Source organism: Chiloscyllium plagiosum, unplaced genomic scaffold (genome assembly GCF_037043375.1).
Source record: "Chiloscyllium plagiosum isolate Xiang-an unplaced genomic scaffold, Cpla_swu_hap1 HiC_scaffold_10, whole genome shotgun sequence".
Lineage (NCBI taxonomy): Eukaryota > Metazoa > Chordata > Chondrichthyes > Orectolobiformes > Hemiscylliidae > Chiloscyllium > Chiloscyllium plagiosum.
In genome coordinates, this window is record NW_028270148.1 from 105,877,789 (window position 1) to 105,902,316 (window position 24,528).

The window sequence follows — 24,528 nt, forward strand, 5'->3', positions numbered from 1 at the left end:
TTGCAGAATAGGAACAGCAGATAGGAGCTTTGGACTGTAACAGCAATTATCAAAATACAGAAATTCACCAAAGATCATTAGGCAGGGACATCTAACTAAACTTGCAAATCTCTTCAGTTAAAATGTTCATTACTGAATGGTTCAAACCTCAAGACCCTCATCTAAACAGTAAAAAAAAGGAAGGGAATTCAATAGAAGGGAAAGAAGTGAGGTTAAAAAAAGACAGTGGGAGCATAGAAAGAAAATTGGGTTGGGACTTGAAGATCGTGGTGAAATGACTGGAAGGAGGCATGTAATGGTGTTACTGACACAATGCAGCAACTCACCAAGGTTCCTTCGACAGCATCTTCCAAATGTTCCAACCCCTACCATAGAGAATGACGAGGGCCGCAGATACATGGGAACTGTCACCTGCAAGTTCCTGCGAGCCACTTACCATCCTGACTTGGAAATATGTTGCTGTTCCTTCACTCTTGCTTGGGTCAAAATCCTGGAAATCACCCCTCCCCCAAACAGAATTGTGGGGTCTACCTTACACACATGGACAGTAGCGGTTCAAGAAGGCAGCTCATCACCATCTTCTCAAAGTTAACTAGGGATAGACAAACTCTGGCCCGGCCAGCAATGTCCACCTCCTATGAGTGATAAAAGGACATGATTGAATCAGGTGGGTTTTTATGACAACAGACTTTAGTTCCATGGTTGCCATTACTGAGACTAGCTTTGAATTCCAGATTTTTTTTTTATTAATTGCATTTAAATTCTACCAACTGCTATGACACAAGTTGGACCCATTTCCCCATTGTCTTGGATTTTTAGATTACTGGTCCAGTGACAATACCATGATTCAGCCATCTGCAAAATACGTACAGAAATATGCATTTTGTAGTCCCTGTGAAGCAAGATAAAATGCTTCCAAATATAATGAGGGCAGGTAGTGTAAGCAATATTAGGATCTTTAGTAGTTCACTAGCAGTTCATCACTTGAGTTACCTCAACTGGTAATGGTTGGGCTAGGATCTGCAGCACAGTCATAATGCTTATTTGAGGAACTCACCAGTCCTGGTACATTTATGTTTTTTGAAGAAATTGTCAAAATAGGTCCTGGGGTGAAATTATTTCCAATCTAGAAAATTGTCAGCAAATAAGTGGGTTTGTATGTTAAATGGTCCTTCGTACCTCTTTAGCAGGATTTTATATTATGTTATGTAGCTGGCTGGCATAGCTGCCATTCACCATTCATTTGATCAGATTCAAGCATTACAGTGTAGGTTTTAATCACCTGCCTTGCTTTATGCTGTATATATCCAGGTTTTATAAAGTGCTTAAGTAATGAAGAATTGAGCTTTATATTGCAAATGATCATTTAGAATGTAAAACTTGAGAAGCTAGTAAAATATTTATATAAGAGGTTAGTTGTCAGGCATACTATAATTGCAGTGTCTATTTAGAACTTTACATTAAAGCAAATAAATAATTTTAAAATTCACATTTGCATAAAAACTGATCAGTTCATTGTTTCTATCCGTTTTATCAGGTTGATGAATTTAACAAGATCTGTTAGCAAGTATTGTATTGATCATATCAGGGATTTGTGGCTTCATTTTTTTCTATTAAAAGGAACTTTGGTTATGTCATAATTTGGTTATGTCACTTCTGAAATATGAGCTCCATTTGCCGCTCTAAATTAAGTTATGAATTCAAAATCATGAATAACATGAAAACAGTGTTACTTAGCACTTTATTCATGCTGTGGGAATGATTTCTTCAGTCCTAACTACTAAATAACGTGACGTTCTTTCTCTTGGCTGTTTTACTGAAAAAAAGTATTTAACTTTATCATGTTTTGTTATCCCAGAGTTTCAAATGTCACAAAATCCTAGATTAACAAGGCAGTATAGCAGTTGAAACTTTATTGCTGGAACAGCACAGCAGGTCAGGCAGCATCCAGGGAACAGGAGATTCGACGTTTCGGGCACAGGCCCTTCTTCGGCCTGTGCCCGAAACGTCAAATCTCCTGTTCCTTGGATGCTGCCTGACCTGCTGTGCTGTTCCAGCAATAAAGTTTCAACTTTGATCTCCAGCATCTGCAGACCTCACTTTCTCCTCCAAGGCAGTATAGCAGTCTACTTGTAACCCTTCTTTAATGCCATACTACAGATGGCTTTTTGAAGGCAATAGATGTATCATGGGATGCGTGATTATCATTACTTCCATCTGCTGTGCAACTGTAACCAACCATGTTGCCAGTAATATAGCACCATGTTTAGATATTGTGTATTCAGGATTTCAATACCTGACCTAGTTTGACATGTCAGTGCAGTAATGCTTTGTTGGAGGAGCCATCTTTTTAGATGGCATGTTGAACTGAATCCCTGGCTGACTGTTCAAGGAATCACTGTATCTTACTGAAAAATAGTAAAGAGAAGACACAAAATTCTGTAGGAAAGCCAACACTATTTAAAGAAAAACGTTTTTCAGTTATCCAGGTCAATATTCACTCCTCAGCCACGAAGAAAATGTAGGCTGATCACTCATTCATTCATTTGCCTTCTATGTACAAATTTGTCTGTCATATTTCCCACATTAAAACCTGCAAACGCACTACAAGGATATATTGGTTATAAAGCGCTTTTGGATGTCATCATGTGGTAAGGCACTGCATTATTAGATTCCTTCTATTTTTCCTGCCCCTTGTGAAAGTACTTGCGTTTAGTTGTGTTTTGAACTTGAGATCTCTTTGTGGGGAACAATTCCATATCATACAGTGCTTTGGAATGTCAGCAAAAGATTTACCTTCTGGTGAATATTGATTAGCAGGAACATGTAATATTTTGTATCTGACATGGATGCATACTTCTTAAAAATACTGTTTCAAGTATTTAGTTCAATGCACTAACAATAAAATCCAAAATGGTTTTCTTAGCAAACACCCTGAAATACATTTGCAAATATTCTTTCTCCAAAGTTGTCTATTTTTTCATGTTCCTGATTCAAATGTTTCTGCAACAAGATCAATTAATCCCATGAGTTTATTTTATTGAACACTTTGACACTAAAAATACCCAGTGAAAAATGCAGCTTTGAAGTGATTTGAATTTTAGCTGCATTGCATATCCCACCAACTCTCAAGCTGTCCCCATAATACAGAGTGTGGGCTAGTGCCAAAATTGGCAGGGAGCTAATGATATTCACCTAATTAATACTCAGTTGAACTCATTAAAAGCTGGGTTGACCCCAACAATACCCTGCCCGTGCCAAACTAGCTGATGTAGGCAGTCAGACAGGAGTGGGCAGGCTGCTTTAGAAGACCTATGTAAATAAAGGTGGGAAGGAAGGGGTGTATATCATTATAGGTGTGCCCATGTGTGCATCAGGTGTATTGCTCCATCAAGATACCATCCCAACCTTCCTTCCAACCTAATCAAACCTTAGTCCTACAGTCTGTTCTCGTCTTCCATAGGGTCGAGGCTCCCTCCCCACTTTAAAACCCAGGAATTGGCTTCTCAAGAAGCCATTACCACCTCAGACCTTCTTCTATCCTGGCAGTGCCAGGACTGAGCGCTACCGAAGGGCCTGTTTCCACACTGTAAATAATCTACTGGCCATCAATTTGACCTGCAGCTCTCATGGGCAGAACATCTTCACCAAGGGCAGAAATTCCACAATTAGGCAATGTAGCCTACACAGATTGTTATGGATGCAGGCCCAGACAGTTCCTGATTGATCAGATCACTGCCAACTTTTGATCTATAGAGAGAGCAGACCACTTCTCTATAATATTTTGCTCATTGAATCTCGGAGCTCAAGTAATCAAATACACTTTGAAGAAAATCATGAATGCAGACAAAGGTCCAACGAGTATTGTTTGGTTTTACTAACCTAAGTTTTTTTTTCCCACAAGCAAGCACCATGATTGTACAAATTTAAAATAATAGAATGGCTACAATGCTGGAGTCCATTCGACATATTGAGCATGTGTCAATTAATTACAAGGACAAAGTGGCTGTGTCCATTATTCCTGATGTGGTCTCCTCTACATTGGGGAGACAGGACGGCAACTTACGGAAAGGTTCAGGAAGAAATTTCTGGGACACGCACCCAACAACTTCACTGCTCTGTGACCGACCACTTCAATTCCCCTTCCCATTCTGCCAAGGACATGCAAGTCCTGGGCCGCCTGTACCACCAAATCCACGCCACCCAACACCTGGAGGAATGCCTCATCTTCCACCTTAAGATCCTCCTACCACATGGCATCAATGTTGATTTCACTAGTTTCCTCATCTCCTCTTCCCCCATTTTATCCCAAATCGAATCCTGTAACTCAGCACCGTCCTACCTGTCGATCTTCCTTCTCACCAATCCGCTCTGACCTATCACCATCACCCTTACCTTCATCGACCTATCACATTTGCGGCTACCTTCTCTTTCCCCCCCCCCCCCCGATGAAGGGCTTATGCCCAAAACATCAACTCTCCTGCTCCTCAGAAGCTGTCTGACTTGCTGTGCTTTTCCAGTGCCACGCATTTTGACAGACATTTAATTGCAAGAGCAATATATCTCGTCCCTATGTATCCTATCTTTGCAATTATTTTGTTTCCTTTCAGGAGATTATCCAATTTCCTTTCGAAAGCCATTATTCAATCTGATACTACCACTCTAATGGTGCATTCAGATTCTAACTGCTCACTCGTGAAAAAGCTCTCGCTCATGTTACCTTTGTTTCTTTTGCCAATCACTTTAAATCTGCATATTCTAATTCTCGACCCTTCTCTTGATGGAAACCGTTTTTTTCTCAATCTGCCTTCTCTAGACCTCTCATAATTTTGAACAACTCTATCAAACCTGCTCTGAAACTTCTCTTTTATACAGCACGGAAACAGACCCTTCAGTCCAAATCGTCCATGCCGACCTGATATCCTAAATAATCTAGTCCCATTTGCCAGCACTTGGCCCATGTCTCTCTAAATCCTTCCTATTCATATACCCATCCAGATGCCTTTTAAATTGTTGCAATTGTACCAGCCTCCACCACTTCCTTTGGCAGTTCATTCTATATACCTACCATGCTCTGCATGAAGAAGTTGCCCCTTAAGTCTCATTTAAACCTTTTCCCCTCTCACCCTAAACCTATGCCTACTAGTTCTGGACTCCCCCACCCAAGGAAAAGAACTTGTCTATTTACCCTATTCATGCCCCTCATGATTTTATAAACCTCTAAAAGGTCACCCCAAGGTTTCCAACACTCCAGGGAAAACAGCCTCAGCCTATTCAACCTCCTCCAATAGCTCAAACCTTCCAACCTTGACAACATCCTTAAATCTTTTCCGACTTCTTTAAAGTATCCATGTAAGTGAAGTTCCTGTCCCTAAAATAATTCTCATAAATCCTTAAAGTCTGCATGTTATTTACTACTATTATTCATATGATGTGCATGTTTTAACATGTAGGGTAATTCTGTAATGTATTTTAAAATATCTGGTCCTTATACAGTTATATGGTTACAAATATGAGACACTACCTTAAATTATTTCAATAAAATTACAGTTTAAGTTAAACTAATCCTGTAACCTTAGCGTGGCATTCAAAAATATATTTGTAAATCATCTCAACTCTTTTCCACACCTCATTTCCGCACCTCATTTCCCCCATTCATCTGCATTTGTATACACTCTTTAAATTCATTTTGTCCATAACATATTCCTCTTGCTGGCTCAGTGTTATTCCTATTAAACTGTTATCCGTCCCAGCTCCTTCCTTTGCTGTATCATAATTGACATTGTAAATAGTTCCCTTTCCTGATGGTCTTCAAAATGATCATCATGACCATCCATTTCAAACATTTTACAGTCGATGTCTATATATTGTACCATCACCAACCTCCCTTTCCTCTCCAAAATCCTTGAATGTTTCATCCCCCAGATCTGTGTCCCAAAACTATTCATTTGCATCCCTTAAAACTGATTTCTGTCCCTCCCACAACAGTAAAGACACCCTAATCAAAGTTATGAATAACATTTTCTTTGTGTTATTCTTCCTTAAACTGTATGCAATCTTTAACATAGGCACTCATATCATCTAACACCTTTTCTTAGACAGGCATAGGTAGGCTATCTTCAGTTGTTTCCACTCCTGCCTATCCAAGGATAGCCAGAGTATCACTGCGAAAGTCTCATTTTCCAATATCTCAAGAATCCCTTGAGAATCTATCCTTGGTCTCCTCCTGTTCAACAGCTACATGTTTGGTGATATCCTATATGGATATGAGATCAACTTCCATATATATGCTAATGACACTTTGCTCTCTCTCTTAAACTTTCTGGTGTCCTTCATTATTGCTGTACTATCAGACTGCTTATCTGACATCTTTGACAACCTGTAATTCCCTTCAACTAAACATTGGTAAAAGCAAGCTCCACAACTTTCACCATTGCCACAAAGTTGGTACACTTGTGACCAGCTCTCTCTCCTCCTTGGTCACTATCGCAGTGTATAAGAGTGTATGAAAACTGGCAAGCATTCTACTCTAGATCTTTGTCTTCACATACAACCTTACTATCTGTATGTCATTTTCTGCCTTTGTCTGTACCTTAGCCTATTTGTTTCATTATTTGCAAAGAACATCGAGAGTCAACTATTACAATCCTCTGCTGGACAGTCTCTGATTTTTTTCACCGTCCGTAGAAATCAACCCGCATTTGTTCCTGGTTCCTAAATTTATATAATGAATTTAAACTTATTTAATGAATTTAATGTTTAAATCCACACCACACTTTGCTTATCCCTAATTCTGCAACATTTTGTTGTGCCATAACTGCCTTGTTCCCTTTGAAACTTTGTTTCTCGGATTACAGCCTCCTGAGCTTTTTCAATTTTGCTCAAAGATTAGCAATTCTCCTTTCAGTCTAGTTTACTGTAAAATCATCATATATGGTCATTTCCAAACATTTAATAAATTATATACTTCAGGGAATCATTTTGGTGTAATTTATCCAAAAATATTAGCAATGAGAAATCACATTACAGAATCAATGACTGATAATTTGTCTTGTCTTTCATGTTTTTGCTATACTGGGTTATCTGCACCTAAAATTGAGCCATATTTTTGTTTCTGTTCTAAGGAATGAGTTGCTGTGAACATAGAAAACTATTTATAAGATTTATGTAATGAAGTGATTATAATTTTTGAACTATGAAAGCTGCATTTAAAATTAAATCAGGTGTTTTTCTTTACAGAAAGATACATGAATCTGGTCAAGAGAAGAAACCACCATTTATTTACTGGAAAATGGTGCCACAAATAGATAAGTCAGATCACACAGCTGATTCTTTCATGGACATCAGTAGTGACAGACACAGTTGGGATAAACCAGAAGATAATGACTTGGTCATGAACATTAGCAATTACAAGGAAACATGTCATGAGAAAGAGCAACATAGCACATCTGATGCAGAGATTGGATGCAATAATACAAATGAAATAGAAGAGGAGAAAGATAAAGGTAGCAAGATTGCACAAAATAGTTCATTAAATAACAAAGAAGCTAATGTTAAGAATGAAGAAGATACAGGAGAGGATGAAACTGAAGACTTGGAAAATGAAGATGACGATAATGATGGTGACACAGAGTATGAAGTAGAAGATGAAGAAGAAAATAGTACAGATGATGATGATGATAATAGTAAAGATGAAGACTATCAAAATGAGCATGATCCTGAACCAAACTATTCTGATGAGGACGTTGATGTAAAGAAAGGCAGTAAGAGGGGAAGATCACGAAAGTCAAATCATAAAATAAAGTGTGACAAATGTGATGATGAATTTAATTCCAGAAAGGATTATGTGGTTCATTGCAAAGATATTCACCAGTCATTACCAGGAAAAGTCTATCACTGTGAGATCTGTGGGAAGGCTTTTGCAACCCACAACAGTTGGAAAGAACATTGTGCTTGTGTTCACAGTGATGAAAGGCACTTTGCCTGCACCCTATGCAATGCAACTTTTAAGAGAAAAAGAGATGTGCGGACACATTATGCACGGAAGCATGAAGGGCGTATTAAACGTCCACTATGTTCTGTTTGTGGGAAAATTCTGAGTTCACGAACAGCACTGGTGTTTCACATGCGGACACACACTGGAGAGAAGCCTTACGAATGCTCCATTTGCCATTCTCGATTTGCCCAACCATCACAGCTGAAAATACACACAAGGTCATGTCCTTATATTTAGTTTCCATTTATCCACGTTTGTTTTCTACTTTACAGACATCCATCTGTACAAGGCATCTCTTTGTGAGAAAAAGGGCAAGCAGGCTTTCCCATCAACAGAGTGTCTCCTCCTAATTGTGTGGAGAAGCAAGCTTTTACTTCTGTTAAGTCTACTGTCCTGGTTAGATGGGTAGGTGAGCAGACAGGCAGCTGTCTTCTCCACATTTGCATCAACGTGAGTTAGAATTAGATACTATCTTGCTGCATCAGTGTTGCCTGTTCGAATGTTTTTGCTATTCAACAACATGTGCAAGAACTAATAAAGCTCATTACAGCCATTGACTGGTGCTGAGTCATATCTCAGACGATTCGCAGACTCGAGAAGCAAGTAGCTTAATCTGGATTGTATTAGACTTGTTTTTAAGAATGTTATTATAAACTTATAAAGTGATGGATGAATTACTGTAAAATAAGTTTTTTTTAGGTTAAATACACATCATCAATTATTTTAGAAATGCAGATCCAGCAGCAGTGAATCTATTTGTCTACATAGTGCAAAATGCAATTTATTTTTTGAAGTTTCATAAGATTACATGTTTTCAGTCCAAGATAGTTTTAAAATTTGTTTTATGCAAATTTCAGGTCTCACACTGGAGAGAAACCCTATATTTGTGAGGACTGTGGAGCCTGTTTCACCGATAAGGCTAAATTAAATGGGCATAAGAGAACACACACAGGTAGGAAAATATTGTGGGTATGTACTAAAATTATTGATGGAATAATCATGGCAGGATTGTAGATAATTTCCTGATATCACATCCAAAGTGCTGAAACAAAAGGTATTGCTGGCACAAAATAAATATTATAAATCATTGTATTATAATTAATTGCACTAGTGATCTGGCAACTATATATCATATTTTCTAGATGATCCATGCTGTACAATAACTAGCAATGTTGGCTATAGAAGAAGTATTCTATATTTAAATTTAGTTGTGCCATTGTATACAGCATTGAGCAAAGACTGAACTACACATTGTGACCACTAAAGTTAAGTTTTGCTTTGTTCTTATATGCTGTTAACTTTTAAATTGTAGGAAGTGATTTTATTTAATCAGTGAGTTACTGGTTGAATTTTAAAAAAAACTCAACACTGGCATTTCAGTTTCTAAGATGTCCGAACATCTATATGAATATACCTTACACATTCCAGACCCAGTCAGAATACAGTCAGAATGTCTAGAAGAACATAGCAAAGACAATCACCTTAAAAGATGAATGACTACAATTTCTGACCCATTCAAAAAACATAGAACATAGAAGAATACAGCGCGGTACAGGCCCTTTGGCCCTCGATGTTGCACCGATCCAAGCCCACCTAACCTACACTAGCCCACTATCCTCCATATGGCTATCCAATGCCCGCTTAAATGCCCATAATGAGGGAGAGTCCACCACTGCTACTGGCAGGGCATACCATGAACTCACGACTCGCTGAGTAAAGAACCTACCCCTAACATCTGTTCTATACCTACCACCCCTTAATTTAAAGCTATGCCCCCTTGTACTAGCTGACTCCATACGTGGAAAAAGGTTCTCACGGTCAACCCTATCTAAACCCCTAATCATCTTGTACACCTCTATCAAGTCCCCCCAAACCTTCTTTTCTCCAATGAAAACAACCCCAAGTGCCTCAGCCTTTCCTCATACGATCTTCCTACCATACCAGGCAACATCCTGGTAAACCTCCTCTGCATCCATTCCAGTGCCTCCACATCCTTCCAATAGTATGGCGACCAAAACTGCACACAATACTCCAGATGCGGCCGCACCAGAGTCTTATACAACTGCAACATGACCTCAGGACTCCGGAATTCAATTCCTCTACCAATAAAAGCCAGTACGCCATATGCCTTCTTCACCGCACTATTTACCTGGGTGGCAACTTTCAAAGATCTATGTACATGGACACCAAGATCCCTCTGCTCATCCACACTACCAAGTATCCGACCATTAGCCCAGTACCCCGTCTTTTTGTTACTCTTACCAAAGTGAATCACCTCACACTTAGCTACATTGAACTCCATTTGCCACCTTTCTGCCCAGTTCTGCAGCTTATCTATATCCTGCTGTAACCTGCCACATCCTTCCTCACTGTCGACAACTCCTCCGACTTTCGTATTATCCGCAAACTTGCTCACCCAACCTTCTAGCCCCTCCTCCAGGTCATTTATAAAAATGACAAACAGCAATGGTCCCAAAACAGATCCTTGTGGAACACAGCTAGTAACGGCACTCCAAGATGAACCTTTACCATCAACTACTACCCTCTGTCTTCTTCCAGCCAGCCAATTCTTAATCCAAACCTCCAACTCACCCTCAATGCCATACCTCCGTATTTTTTGAAGTAGCCTACCATGGGGAACCTTATCAAACGCCTTACTAAAATCCATATACACCACATCTACTGTTTGCCCCTCGTCCACCTCCTTAGTCACCTTCTCAAAGAATTCAATAAGGTTTGTGAGGCACGATCTGCCCTTCACAAAACCATGCTGACTATCCTTGATCACATTATTCCTATCCAGATGTTCATAAATCCTATCCCTTACAATTCTCTCTAAGACTTAGCCCACAACAGAAGTGAGACTCACCAGCCTATAGTTACTAGGGTTATCCCTACTCCCCTTCTTGAACAAGGGAACCACATTTGCTAGCCTCCAGTCTTCTGGCACTACTCCTGTAGACAACGAGGACATAAAAATCAAGGCCAATGGCTCTGCAATCTCCTCCCTTGCTTCCCAGATAATCCTATGATAAATGCCATCAGGCCCAGGGGACTTATCTATTTTCACTCTTTCCAGAATTTCCAACACCTCTTCCCTACATACCTCAAAGCCATTCATTCTACTTAATTGTGACTCAGTATTCACATCGGCAACAATGTCCTGTTCCTGAGTGAATACTGACGAAAAGTATTCATTCAGTGTCTCCCCAATCTCTTCAGCCTCCACACGCAACTTCCCACTACTATCCTTGACTGGACCTATTCCTACCCGAGTCATTCTTTTATTCCTGACATACCTATAGAAAGCCTTAGGGTTTTCCCTAATCCTACCAACTAAGGACCTTTCATGTCCCCTCCTTGCTGCTCTTAGCTCTCTCTTCAGGTCCTTCCTGGCTACCTTATAACTCTCAATCGCCCCAATTGAACCTTCACGCCTCATCTTTACATAGGCCGCCCTCTTCCCTTTAACAAGGGATTCCAATTCCTTATTAAACCACGGCTCCCTCACACAACCCTTTCCTCCCTGCCTGAGAGGTACATACTTAACAAGGACACTCAATAGTTGCTCCTTGAACAAGCTCCACATACCAATTACGCTCTTGCCTTGAAGCCTACTTTTCCAAGCCACGCATCCTAAGTCATGCCTCACCGCATCATAATTTCCCTGCCCCCAGCTATAACTCTTGCCCTGCAGTGCACACTTATCCCTCTCCATCACTAGAGTAAAAGTCACCGAATTGTGGTCACTGTCCCCAAAGTGCTCACCTACCTCTAATTCTAACACCTGGCCTGGTTCGTTACCCAGAACCAAATCTAGTATGGCCTCACCTCTTGTTGGCCTATCTACATATTGTGTCAGGAAACCCTCCTGCACACATTGGACAAACACCGACCCATCTAACGAACTAGAGCTTTCCCAATCAATATCAGGAAAGTTAAAGTCCCCCATAACAACCACCCTATTACTTTCACTCTTCTCCTGAATCATCCTCGCAATCCTTTCTTCTACGTTTCCAGGACTATTAGGAGGCCTGTAAAAAACTCCTAACAGGGTGACCTCACCTTTCCTATTCCTAACCTCAGCCCAAACTACCTCAGATGGCGAGTCTTCATCCATCATCCTTTCCACCGCTGTAATACGATCTTTGACAAGCAATGCCACACCTTCCCCTCTTTTACCCCCACCTCTGACCCTACTAAAACATTTAAACCCTGGAACCTGCAACAGCCAATCCTGTCCCTGTTCTACCCATATCTCCGTAATAGCCACAACATCGAAGTCCCAGGTACCAACCCACGCTGCAAGTTCACCCAACTTATTTCATATACTTCTTGCATTGAAGTATACACACTTCAAGCCACTTTCCTGTTTAAAGGCACCCTCCTTTGAGATTGATGCCATGTTCCTAACCTCCTTACACTCCAGGTCCTGTACCCTAAAGCTACAGTCTAGGTTCCCATGCCCCTGCAGAGTTAGTTTAAACCCCCCCCCCCCCCAAGAGCACTAGCAAACCTCCCGCCAAGGATACTGGTGCCCCTCAGGTTCAGGTGTAGACCATCCTATTTATAGAGGTCCCACCTTCCCCAGAAAGAACCCCAGTTATCCAAATACCGGAATCCCTCCCTCCTGCACATCCAGATAGTCATTAGCATATGCAACTGGGTGGGGCTTTTGCTAAGAAACGAACTTGTCCAAAAGTATTCAAATTATGTCAAAACCACATATATGAAAATAATTTGCTATGACCATGTTTGATGTTTGGTCAGTTGGTGAAACCATCATGTGGTGTGCAACTAACCCTATTTGGGTTTCGGAATGATTTTAAGATGCTGGTGTTGGACTGCAGTAGACAAAGTTAAAATTCACACAACACCAGGTTATAATCCACAGATTAATTTAGAAGCACTAGTTTTCAAGGCACTGCCCCTTCATCAGGTAGTTGTGGAACATGACCATACAACACAGAATTTATAGCAAAAATGTTACAGTGTCATGGAGTTGTAATGACAAATTAAAAATCACACAACACCAAGTTATAGTTCTTAAATAAATTTGATTAAGTCTTTCATCTTTTAGAACAGGATGTGGTGCTTTAGGTTCTTTAAAATGTAAATCCCAGAGTTACATTCTCAAAGTGGCATCAGCTTTACTAACAATAGGTGTCATTGCAGCTCAGACAATGCATTAAATGTGTAAAGGTAAAGTCTGTACCAGTGTTGAGCCAATTCTATTTCTAAAGTGGGGTTTACAGAAGCTTATATAAGTTTATGCAGTTTTTGAGTAAAATAAAATGTAATTCAGCAAGTACAAATTCACCCCGTAAACATTTGTGTGCACTTGCAGGAGTGACAGAGTGGGTGTGTGTATGAGAGTGTGCACGTGTGTGGATGTGAGTGCATCTGAAAGAGTGTAAGTGTATGGGTGTGATGACATTTAAGCCTGTGAGAGGATGAGTGCAGGGAGTGCATGTATGTGTGTATGAGAAAGGGTCTGAGTGAGTGAGTGAGTGAGTGTGTATAGTGCAGTGGGGTCACCTGTAGTGTGACATGAACCCAAGGTCCCAGTTGAGGCCGTCCCTATGAGTATCCAACTTAGCTATCAGCCTCTGCCCGGCCACTTTGCATTGTTGCTTGTCCTGAAGTCCGCCTTGGAGAATGGTCACCCAGAGATCTGAGGCCAAATGTCCTGGACCACTGAAGTATTCCCTGACTGGGAGGGAACAGTCCTGCCTGGTGAGCATTGCATGGTGTCCATTCTTCTGTTGTCATAGCGTCTGTTCAGTCTCACCAATGTCCCAAGCCTCAGCGCATCCCTACCTGCAGTATATGAGAGAGATAATGTTGGCCGAGTCACATGAGTACCTGCTGTGTATATTGTGGGAATTGTCCCCATGATTGATGGTGATATCTGTGTTGACACCGACACGTCTTGCAGCATCTGCTCAACAGTCACCAGGCAGGACTTTTCCACATCTAGAGGCAAACCAATCAACTCCTCTCTTAAAAGACTGCTGTTGGTTTGTTATCCATAGTTCGCTGGGGAGTCGCAATGTGGTTTTTTTGGAACAAACAAAGCAAACTCAGTTTGTATATTGTCTGAAAATCCACTAAATACTGAGTGCGCGCTGTGTCTCTCTCTCTCCCTCTCTCACACACACACACACACACACACTCTCTCTCTCTCTCTCTCTCTCTCTCTCTCTCTCACTCACTCACTCACTCACTCACTCACTCACTCACTCACTCACTCACTCACACACACACACACACACACACACACACACACACACACACACACTCTCACTCTCACACATACACAGACCCACTCTGACCCGCACCCCCTCTCTCAGACTTATACCCCATCACATGCTGACATGCACTCACACTCAAACGCACACGCTCAAATGCACCCACTGTCTCTCCTGTGTGCGCATACATATAAGTTTATGGGGTGAAATTGTATTTGCAGAATTACATTTTGTCTTGCTCAAAAACTGCATAAATCTATATAAGATTCTGTAAGCCTCACTTTAGAAATAGAATTGACACAACATTGGTACAGACTTTACCTTCACACATTTAGTAGAGTGCCAGAGACACGGGTTCAATTCCCGACTCAGGCGACTGACTGTGTGGAGTTTGCACATTCTCCCTGTGTCTGCGTGGGTTTCCTCCGGGTACTCCGGTTTCCTCCCACAGTCCAAAGATGTGCGGGTCAGGTGAATTGGCCATGCTAAATTGCCCGTAGTGTTAGGTTAAAGGGGTAAATGCAGGGGTACGGGTGGGTTGCGCTTTGGCAGGTCGGTGTGGACTTGTTGGGCCGAAGGGCCTGTTTCCACACTAAGTAATCTAATCTAATCTAATCTAATTTAATGCATTGTCTGAGCTGTGATGACACCTATTATTAGATAGGCTGACTCCACCTTGAGAATTAATTCTGGCATTTACATATTAAAGAATCTAAACCACCATATCCCATGATGATGAAAGACTTAATCTAATTTTTTTTAAGAACTATTACCTGGTGATATGCGATTTTTAACTAAAGTTGTTTAATATATCATTACAACTCCATGACATTGTAACACTTTTGCTATTAATTCTGTCGTATGGTCATGTTCCAAACCACCTGATGAAGAGGCAGTGCCTCAAAAGCTAGTACTTCAAAATAAACCTGTTTTAGACTATAACCTGATGGTGGGTGATTTTAACTGGGTTTAGGAAGATGCAGAAAAAGCAGGATCATGTTCATGGGAACACTGTTACATTTACTTCATTCATTCTGCAAGCTCAAGCCCTATCTGCTCTTTGGGCATCCACTTAGTTGAGACAGTGTTTTAAGAGTCAAATCAGCAGCCATAAGCTCCAGAAGAAAATATATAAATTGTTTAGCAACATCTTTATGTTGTATCCATTCTAAATCCAAAGGGGACCATTGAGCCCAGCTTCAAATCTAGTCAACCCACAAGATCCGTATACCACTGATTTTTACTGGACTTTTTTTTAAAAAAAAACAAAATTACTTACCCTATGATTACGCTTTATAGTTAACCCATATGTGTGTGTCTGTGAACTCACAAATCTTTGTCTACAGAGCATTTTGTTTCTCATATAGACTAGGTACTATGTACAATTCATAGTCAAAGTTTTTAAAACCTTTCAAGGAACCCTGTCCAAGTATGTCTTTTACAGTCTAAGCACATAAAAAGTTAGATGTTCACTGAGTTAGCAAGATTCTTTTTAAAGAAGAAACCTGTTAGAGTCAGACAGAGAATGGGAAAAGAGGGAAGCCTTTCAGCCCTTCCTCCTCTGATCTTATGATCGTGTTGTACAACACTATTATTTGAATCTTTTGAAAATAACTTAAAATTAATTAAGTGACCACAGTTGTTCTCTTGCTATGTTCTCTACTACATTTAAGTATGCTTGACCTAACAATCTGATCTTTAGGTTACAGCAATAGCACAATCTCTTATGTTATGATTATACTATAATTGTGACTATATGAGTCTATTCTCAAAAGAAAAGAATTCATGTAGTCAAGAGAAAGATTACTCAGCAGGAGGCAAGGCCTGTCCTGTCCTCATTGTCATAGAATTATCTTTTTTGCTTTGTGGCGATTCACTTATAGATTTTTTTAATGTAAACTCCTAATCTATGTTCCTGAACCATTTGAGAGGTTATCTCTTTCTGCTTTCTACTGGTCATGAAAGTGTCTGAAGTGTGCACTTCGGAAGTACTTTATTAAAGGAACACTGAAAAAGTCAAACTACTTCTTTTTCATTCTACTCAAATGGCTTAGTTAATTAGGTCAGTGAGTCATACAGAGCAAGAAAAAGAACATTAACAATGTTTTATCTTACAGGAGAACGCCTTTTCGGATGTGATGTATGTGGCAAACATTTTGCCACCAATGAATACTTGAAATGTCACAAGCGATGTCACATGGGTGCCAAACCTTATAAATGTGATGTTTGTGGGAAAACCTTTGGGTTGAGAGCCTCATTGGCCCAGCACAGCAATATTCATGCAGGTGTGTAACAATTCCATTAAACAGCATTAATCTATATTTCAGATTTATACAGTTTATGGGCTATAATATGGCTTTCATGCTGGAAAGAACATACTGAAATAATTTTTGAATAAAGTTATCAAAAATATATTACATTTTTAAATTTGTCTCCAATGTGTGAAACATTGTTAAAGAACCAGCCAAAATGGTCATGTTAGGAAAAAGCATATTTAATTCATTGTTTAATGGTCACAGTACGATATATTCCTTTCATAAAATACTGATGTTGTAATTGTCTGTATCTGTAAGCACTTTGCTTAACTTGAATTATACAATAGTCTCATATAATATGAATTCTGTAAATAGCTGGCTCTTCATTAAGCTTTACAAATGATCAGAGTCTATGTACATTTTATTACGATAGCTCCTAAGTTTTATTTTGTGGAATGAGACACTTCCTAAATACCAATCTTCCTTCAACCCAACTAGGTGCTTGATTAGAACTGAAAACAAAAACTGCTGTAGATCACAGTGGGTCCATGGAGAAAGAGCAAGCTAACGTTTCAAGTCTGGATGACACTTCATCAGGACTGGTGAATGTGGAGGAGGCAGCATTCATGCAATAGTTTGGTGGGGTTGGTGGTTGGAGTACTGGGGGAGGAAGCATTTTTTATTTTCAGTTCAGATTCCAGTATCTGCAGTAATTTGCTCTTACTCGGTGCTTGATTAACAGCAATCAAATGCTGAAGCCTCAGTTGGTAGGAGAATTCCATGCAGAGAATGACCTCACTTGGTCAGTGATTTGTAATAAATTCTGATATAACAATGAAGTGAATGGATTTAAGCAGTACATTTTGAAATATGGGACAGATGATTTTAAGATGCTCATTACCAAATCTTGAATGTGTATCGAGTTTAAAGATTTGTGCCCAACGTATACAATAGTAAATGAAGAAACCTTTGAAGGATGACCTAACACAGAACTTAGGCTCAGAATTACTTCACCTGACCATAAAGGACTTGGTAGATTTGTATTAATGATTACATATTCACACATTTAGGCACAGTCCTAATAATTGAAAGTGGCATTGCTTTATTATCTCTCTCTCTCTATCTTTCAGTAGTATTCCTTGAATCTTGTAATTTTCCACAGAAACCCGTCCATATTTTTGTGAACAGTGTGGAAAGGCTTTTACCCAGCAAGGAGCGCTTCGACGTCACCAGCGAATTCACACAGGGGAGAAGCCTTATAAGTGCAAGGCTTGTGAACGAACTTTCACAGACATGTCCACTTTGAGAAGACACGTTTCTGTAAGTGCTGCCTGACTTTGCATTTAGAAATTATGCTTTTTTTTACTTATTGAAAAATGTATCTTGGAATCACATTGTCAACAATTATTGCCAATAAAGGCTCTCATCCCCACAAATAAATATTCTTGATAAATATAATTATAGTAAGTAAAATATTCCTCTATCATGTGATAGATTCATATTTCTTAAATACTTCACAAGTTGGACATTTGTGCAGTTATTTAATTTTAGAAAAATTATCTTCCTGTTTATATTTTAAGAGTGACGGCACATTCCAGAGAGCATAGGCTTACTCTCTTCCTTCATAAGATAAGCCCCCATCTTTGCAATCAATCTAGTGAACCACTTTTGAACAGCCAGTAATGCAAGTATTCCCCCCCCACCCCTTCTCAAGTAAGGAGGCCAGAATTGTTTGCAGTCCTCCAGGTGTGGTCTTGCTAATGCCTTGTAAAGTTGCAGCAACACCTGTCTACTTTTACACTCTATTCCTTTAGCAATAAATGCCAAAATTACATTATTATGTACCTCGCACTGGTTTTCTATGATTTGAACTTGGGACTCATCTAACTTTTCACGTCACCAGACAAAACTTTTAGTCATCATTTTGCATATTCTGAAGACATTACTCCACTACACACGTATATTGTAAGCTGTCTTGTTTCTGGTCATTACTTCTATATAGGTTGCTCTTAAATGATTAATGCTAAACATTTGCTACATGTTTATCCAACAGAGAATTTCATTTTCGGTTCACCTTACCTTTTGCTGTTAGGTTCATGACCGAAATGCTCACTGGCGATCATACTTGATTGATCTTACCTCAAAGAAAGATCATAATTGGTCAAAAATTGAAACTTTAGGCGATGTTTGCCTTTCTGATGACCCTGTACCTGTGAAATGGATGAATATTCGGACTGATCTACCAGTGGAAGGAATACAGCCCGGTCATTGATCAATATTACTAAAACAGATGGACACAACACAGTATGTATTGTCTTCAAACTTACAATGAAAAATTGGATATATTTTTATTTTTAATGCACTGTTTCTGTGAAAAGTTAGTAACAATTCAATCATATACACCACATTCACAGCTTCAGTTTGTCAAATGTACAGTAATCAGCCCGATTTTCATTCTTAGGGCTTTTATTGGGCATCTGTTGGAATTTTCTGAGTTTAGTCCAGCAATTCAAACCAGAAATACCCTAAGTCTTTCACTTTGATTTGGTGATAGTGAGGTATAATGCGTAATCATTGTCAGACATTATTTATTTCCTACAGTTACAGTGAATATTTAGTATTTTGCTGTTGGAGATCAGCATATCAACATGGCATTAACTAGTATTACAGAAATTAACTATTTTCATCAACACCATCATTTTCTTCTATATATTAATTCTAAAATTAATAATTCTATATGTTAAAAAGCAGTTTGCTTCATTGATGCAATAAGCAAAAATACACTGAGAGTTTACATCTGTACAGTCAAATTGTTTTAATCATTTCAGTTGCAGGATTCCAAAATGTAATTCTACATTTGTTTGACATCTTATAAATAATCTGATCTGTTGTGTACCTGAAAGTATATTTCTATTTCTTATAGCACTGGAGACTTATAATTATCAAACATTTTCTGTGAAGATTACTATTCGCATCACAGCTTGTATCCCTAAATTAATTTAAAATATATTTTAAGTGTTTAAATGCAATGGTGTAACTCCTCAAATGTTTAATAATTCTGAACTCAGGATGTTCAGAATAATTTGATTAATGACATAAATTGGCATGGGAATATTTCAGCATTATGCTGTGCTGTATTTAGAATCAGACATGTAGTGTAGGATTATGGAAGATGAATGGTTTGTAAATAGAGAAGCAAAACACCAAAAAAAAGCATTGTTATTTGATCAGAATAGCTTTCACAAGGTGTCTAACTTTGATACTTTTTGTAGACCTACTGTTGATCAATGTTTCAATGTTGTGGTACAGAAATCTGATGATTGAATCTTCTTTTCCTCCACTGATCAAATCTACAAAGTTACATGTTTTGCAGCATACTACATGCCTGATCGTTTGAGGACTAGTTGTAATTTTCTAGAACTCTCACTAGACATGTATGTATTCAGTATCTAAAGGAACTACAATGTCTTGTTTGCCAATAGTGTCATAACACTACATTTTAAAGTGCTGTAGGAAGGAATACTACTAAATGATGTCATGTTACTGACTTTTTTGTGTATTGTGTTCCATTTATTTTCTGGTATGGTCGTATGGAGAGAACATCTGCTGTGGTACAAAATCAGTTTTACAATTCATCCATTGTAATTTAAGGATGCATTCATTAATTCTAGTCTATTAAATGTACCATGATGGTATATTTCAATACATTTGACTTTGAATTGTTAATAGAGATGTCACATTGAAAATTTCAGTGCAATAATAATTGCAAAACATGTATTGTTAATCTATTAAAGTAGCAGTATGAAATCAGAAACATTAAAATGTTTTAATTCAATCAGATCTTTAAAAGTCACTGTTTTTAATTTGTTTTATTTTAGTAAGGCAACAGCATATGAACGTTTCTTTTAATACCCAGCTTCACAATTCTTCATTACTGAAACTTACATTTTACAATTAATGAAAAGTTCTATGCCTTTTGCAATTTTTTTAAAATATGTTGTTGAAATTTGCACTAAAAATAATGGTAAGGTTGTAATTGAATAATCCCAAACATAAACAAGGGTGGGAGAGGAGCCCAATACTGATGCTGTCTCAAACATACAAGAGCAAATCTGATAATTCAACAGAGCAGAATACAATGCCACCATCTCATAGTGGCCTTGGGCACTGTCAGCCATTATGGTTGGTGATCGAAAATAAATTAGTAGTCAAGACAATGTTACAGCAGAAGGTTGTGCTGTCAGACTTTCCAACATTTTTGGTATCACTTTTTATGAGCTGGCTTGTTCCCAGGCAGAGAAATCAGAGGTTGCTCTTGTCACTTGCTCAAAAAGAGGACACAAAATATGTTTAGCCCAATAATTTCAAAAATCATACTAAGATGAAGCTAGTCAGATTCAGAAAGAACTGGCAATCTGTTTTTATTCTTTGTCACAAGTAACAATGTGTATTTTCATAAAATGTATTGAAAGAGGTACAATGTTTTTCTCTTAGTTCACTTAATAATTGTGCAGTAAACCAACTGTCTGATTTGTATTCTTTTGGAAGATAGACATATTTGGAAAAGGAGAAAGTGAGGACTGCAGATGCTGGTGATCAGAGTCGTAAAATGTGGTGCTAGACCGGCTGTGCTTTCCTAGCACCACACTTTTCGATATATTTGGAAAAGTGTGATTATTTGAACATGTTCAAATAAAATGAAGATTAATTGCTAAAATTTTGGGACACATTCACGTGACCATAGGATATAGGAGTAGAAAGAGGCCATTTGACCCATTGAATCTGCTCTGTCATTCGAACATGACTTGTACGTTTTTTTTATTTTGCCTGACCTGCTGAGAATTTGGAGCATTTTCTTTTTTTATTGGTCTTTCTCCAACAAATGACAGCAAAACAAGATACAGTCACAAGCAATAAACAACAGTAAACAAAACCCCAACCACCCTCTGCACAGCACATACCTCCCCCAAAAATATAAAGGGAGAAAAATGATAAGCAACCATAATAAATATAAACATATACAAAGCACATAATATAATGAATTAAACCAGCAGTAAGAATAACTGCATTAACAAAAGGAAAAGAGATAAACAAGAAACAAAAAATAGTCACAGCAGAAGATACCTCAGTCTGGAACAGTTAAAAAGACAACACTATTAGCATATGAAAGAAAAAAGTTCAAATTTTTTGTAAATTTGTTGGAGGAGCAAGATAAGGATAATCTAATCTTTTCTAATTTTAAGAAAGTATAACACATCTCTAACCCAGTGTGTATTAGTAGGTGGAGTTAGGGATTTCCATTTTAACAATATCAATCTTCTGGCCAATAGGGTAGTGAATGCTATCCTGTCTTTTTTAGAGGAAGCAAGATTAGGTAAAGAGGGTGACACCCCAAACAAAGCGGTAATAGCATTAGGAGTAAGATTTTCGCCAGATATCTTCGATAAGGTGTCAAAAATATCAATCCAATATCTACACGTGCAGGAATTGTGTCAGATAGAACGGGTTCAGATTGGTTTCACAGGTCAACGCAATATTGAGGGCCGAAGGACCTGTACTGCGTTGTGATGTTCTATGTCCTATCTACTTAAAGAAGGACAAAGCCAGAACATGTGCATCTATTTTGCTGGGGTTTGTTCACACCGATCATAGAACAGAGACACCTCCTGAAATATTTTTGCAAGTCGAGCTTTAGTGTAGTGGGTGCGGTTTTGCACAGATAGAAAATCTGTGCATACTTTGTAAAATCTCATCCCATACATCACGCGGAATTACCTCTTCCAGATCTGCCTTTCAGATAGCTTTTAATAGAGTCAAGAGAATCTGAACATAATTTATGGATGTTTGAATAAATAACTGAAGTAGCCCCCTTTAGTGAAGAAGGTGGTTCTGAAAGATGTCAAAATCACAATCATTAGGAAGGGCAGGAAGAACCTGAAACAAACAAAACTGCGAGCTTGGAGATAACTAAAGAAGTGGCTTTCAGGAAGTAAAAACTTATCAACTCATTTTTGAAAAGATGCAAAAAGGCCATCAACATATAAATCTTTCACCGTTTTTATTCCTAACTTAGCCCAACCAGAAAAGGCACTAACCACTGAAGATGGGGGAAAAAATATGATTTGCTGCCAACGGCGCCTTTGTAGAAAATGACAGAAAGCCAATACTACCTGTCCTTCTGCTGAACTTTGTGTTTTCTGCAAACTTAGCAACAATGCCTTCAATTCTTTCATCCAGATAACTAAAGTCTAATGTGAATAATTGTGATCCCAAAACTGATCTCTGCAGATCACTAGTCACCAGCTGCCACCCTGTAAAAGACACCTTTATATGCACTGTCTTCTGCCAGTCGGCAAATCCTTTATCCATGCCTATCCTTGTCCCTAAAACTATGGGCTTTTATTTTATTTAGCAGCCTCTTTTATGGCACCTTATCAGAGGCCTTGAGGAAATCCAAACAGATCATATCCACTGGCTCTCCTTTGTCTAACTTACCACCTCAAAGAATTCTAACAAGTTTGTCAGACATGACCTTCCCTTGACGAGGACATGCTGACTCAACCCTGTTTTACCATGTATTCTAACGTTCCGTAATCTCATTCTTAATAATGGACTAAAATCGTACCAATGACTGAGGTCAGGATAACTGGCCTCTAAGTTATTGTGTTCTGCCTCCCTCCATTCTTAAATAGGGATGTTACATTAGTCATCTTCCAGTCCTCTGGAACCTTCCCTAACTCCAGTGATTCCTGAAAGATGACCACCAACGCTTCCACAATCTCCTCATCAACTATCTCATTCTGAACTCTAGGGTGCAGTCCATCTGATCCAGGTGGTTTATCCATCCTCAGACTTTATAGCTTCCCCAGCACCTTAGTGTTGGCCACTTCACTCACCTCTGTCACCTTAAGTTCTGGTATGCTACTGGTGCCTTCCATCGTGATGCAAAGTATCTAGTAAGTTCCTCCATCATTTCTTTGTTCCCCTTTACTATTTTGATAATGTCATTTTCGAGCAGTCCAGTGTCCATTCTTGCCCCCCCTTACCTTTTTCGATAGCTAGACAAACTGCAGCAATCTTATTTTATATTACTAGCTATCTTGCCCTCGTATTTCATCTTCTCCTTTATTGCTATTTGGTTGCCCTCTGCTGATTTGTTTTAAAAGATTTCCCAATCTTCTCGCTTTGATCACAATGTACACTTTTTACTTAGCTTTTATGCTGTTTCTGTCTTCCCTTGTCCTCACTTTGTATGTTTCTCCTTCCTTGGAATGAGTTTCTGCTGTACCTCCCGAATTAACCCCAGACATTCCTGCCATTGCTGTTCCATGATCTTCCTTGCTAGGCTGCTTTTCTAATCACCTCTAGCCAGTTGCTCCCTCCTGTCTTTGTAGTTACCGTTAAACAATTGTAATATCCTTGCATCTGATTCCAGCTTCTCCCTCTCAAACTCCAGAGTGAATTCCACCATATTGTGGTCATTACCCCCTAGGGGTTCCTTCACCTCACGTTCCCTCAAGTCTACTTCATTACACACTACCAAATCCAGAGTTGCCTGTCCCCTGAGAGTTCTGCCACAAACTGACCCAAAAAAAAATCTTGTACACCTTTCACAAATTATTTTTCTTGGGATGTGCTACCAACCTGATTTTCCCAGTCCACCTAGATATTAAAATCCCTCATGAATATTGTAATAGTGCCTTTTTTGCATGCCTTTTATATCTCCTGATTTATTTCCTTCCCCACATCCAGATTAGTTAGGAAGCTTGTACGTAACTCCCATCAGAGTCTTCTTCCTTTGCAGTTCCTCAACTCTACCCCCATAAATTTTGTGCCTTCTGACCCTATATCAACTTTGCTATCAATGTAATTTCATTTCTAACTGAGAAGACAACCCCGTTCCCACTGCTCATCTGCCTGACCTCTCGATAGGATGTGCATGTTTAGTTCCCAGCCTTGATCCCCTTGCAGAGACATCTCTGTGATGCCTACAGCACTGTATTTACCACTTTCAATCTGCACAAGA

At 39.0% G+C, this 24,528-nt stretch overlaps 1 protein-coding gene and 1 long non-coding RNA gene across 3 annotated transcripts in view; one reads left to right on the plus strand and one right to left on the minus strand.

Moving 5' to 3' along the window:
* LOC122553071 (uncharacterized) overlaps positions 1 to 20,522 on the plus strand; it is a 40,844-nt gene extending 20,322 nt beyond the window's left edge. The window contains exons 3-7 of one of the 2 annotated variants that reach the window (XM_043696554.2): positions 7,240 to 8,214; positions 8,854 to 8,948; positions 16,365 to 16,532; positions 17,665 to 17,822; positions 18,595 to 20,522. In XM_043696554.2, coding sequence (XP_043552489.2) covers positions 7,240 to 8,214; positions 8,854 to 8,948; positions 16,365 to 16,532; positions 17,665 to 17,822; positions 18,595 to 18,774 — 1,576 coding nt within the window. In that variant the 3' untranslated portion in view covers positions 18,775 to 20,522. The other variant, XM_087991634.1, reaches the window with a different exon arrangement.
* LOC122553073 (uncharacterized) overlaps positions 1 to 24,528 on the minus strand; it is a 53,772-nt gene that overhangs the window by 10,401 nt on the left and 18,843 nt on the right. The gene's annotated exons all lie outside the window — the stretch shown is intronic.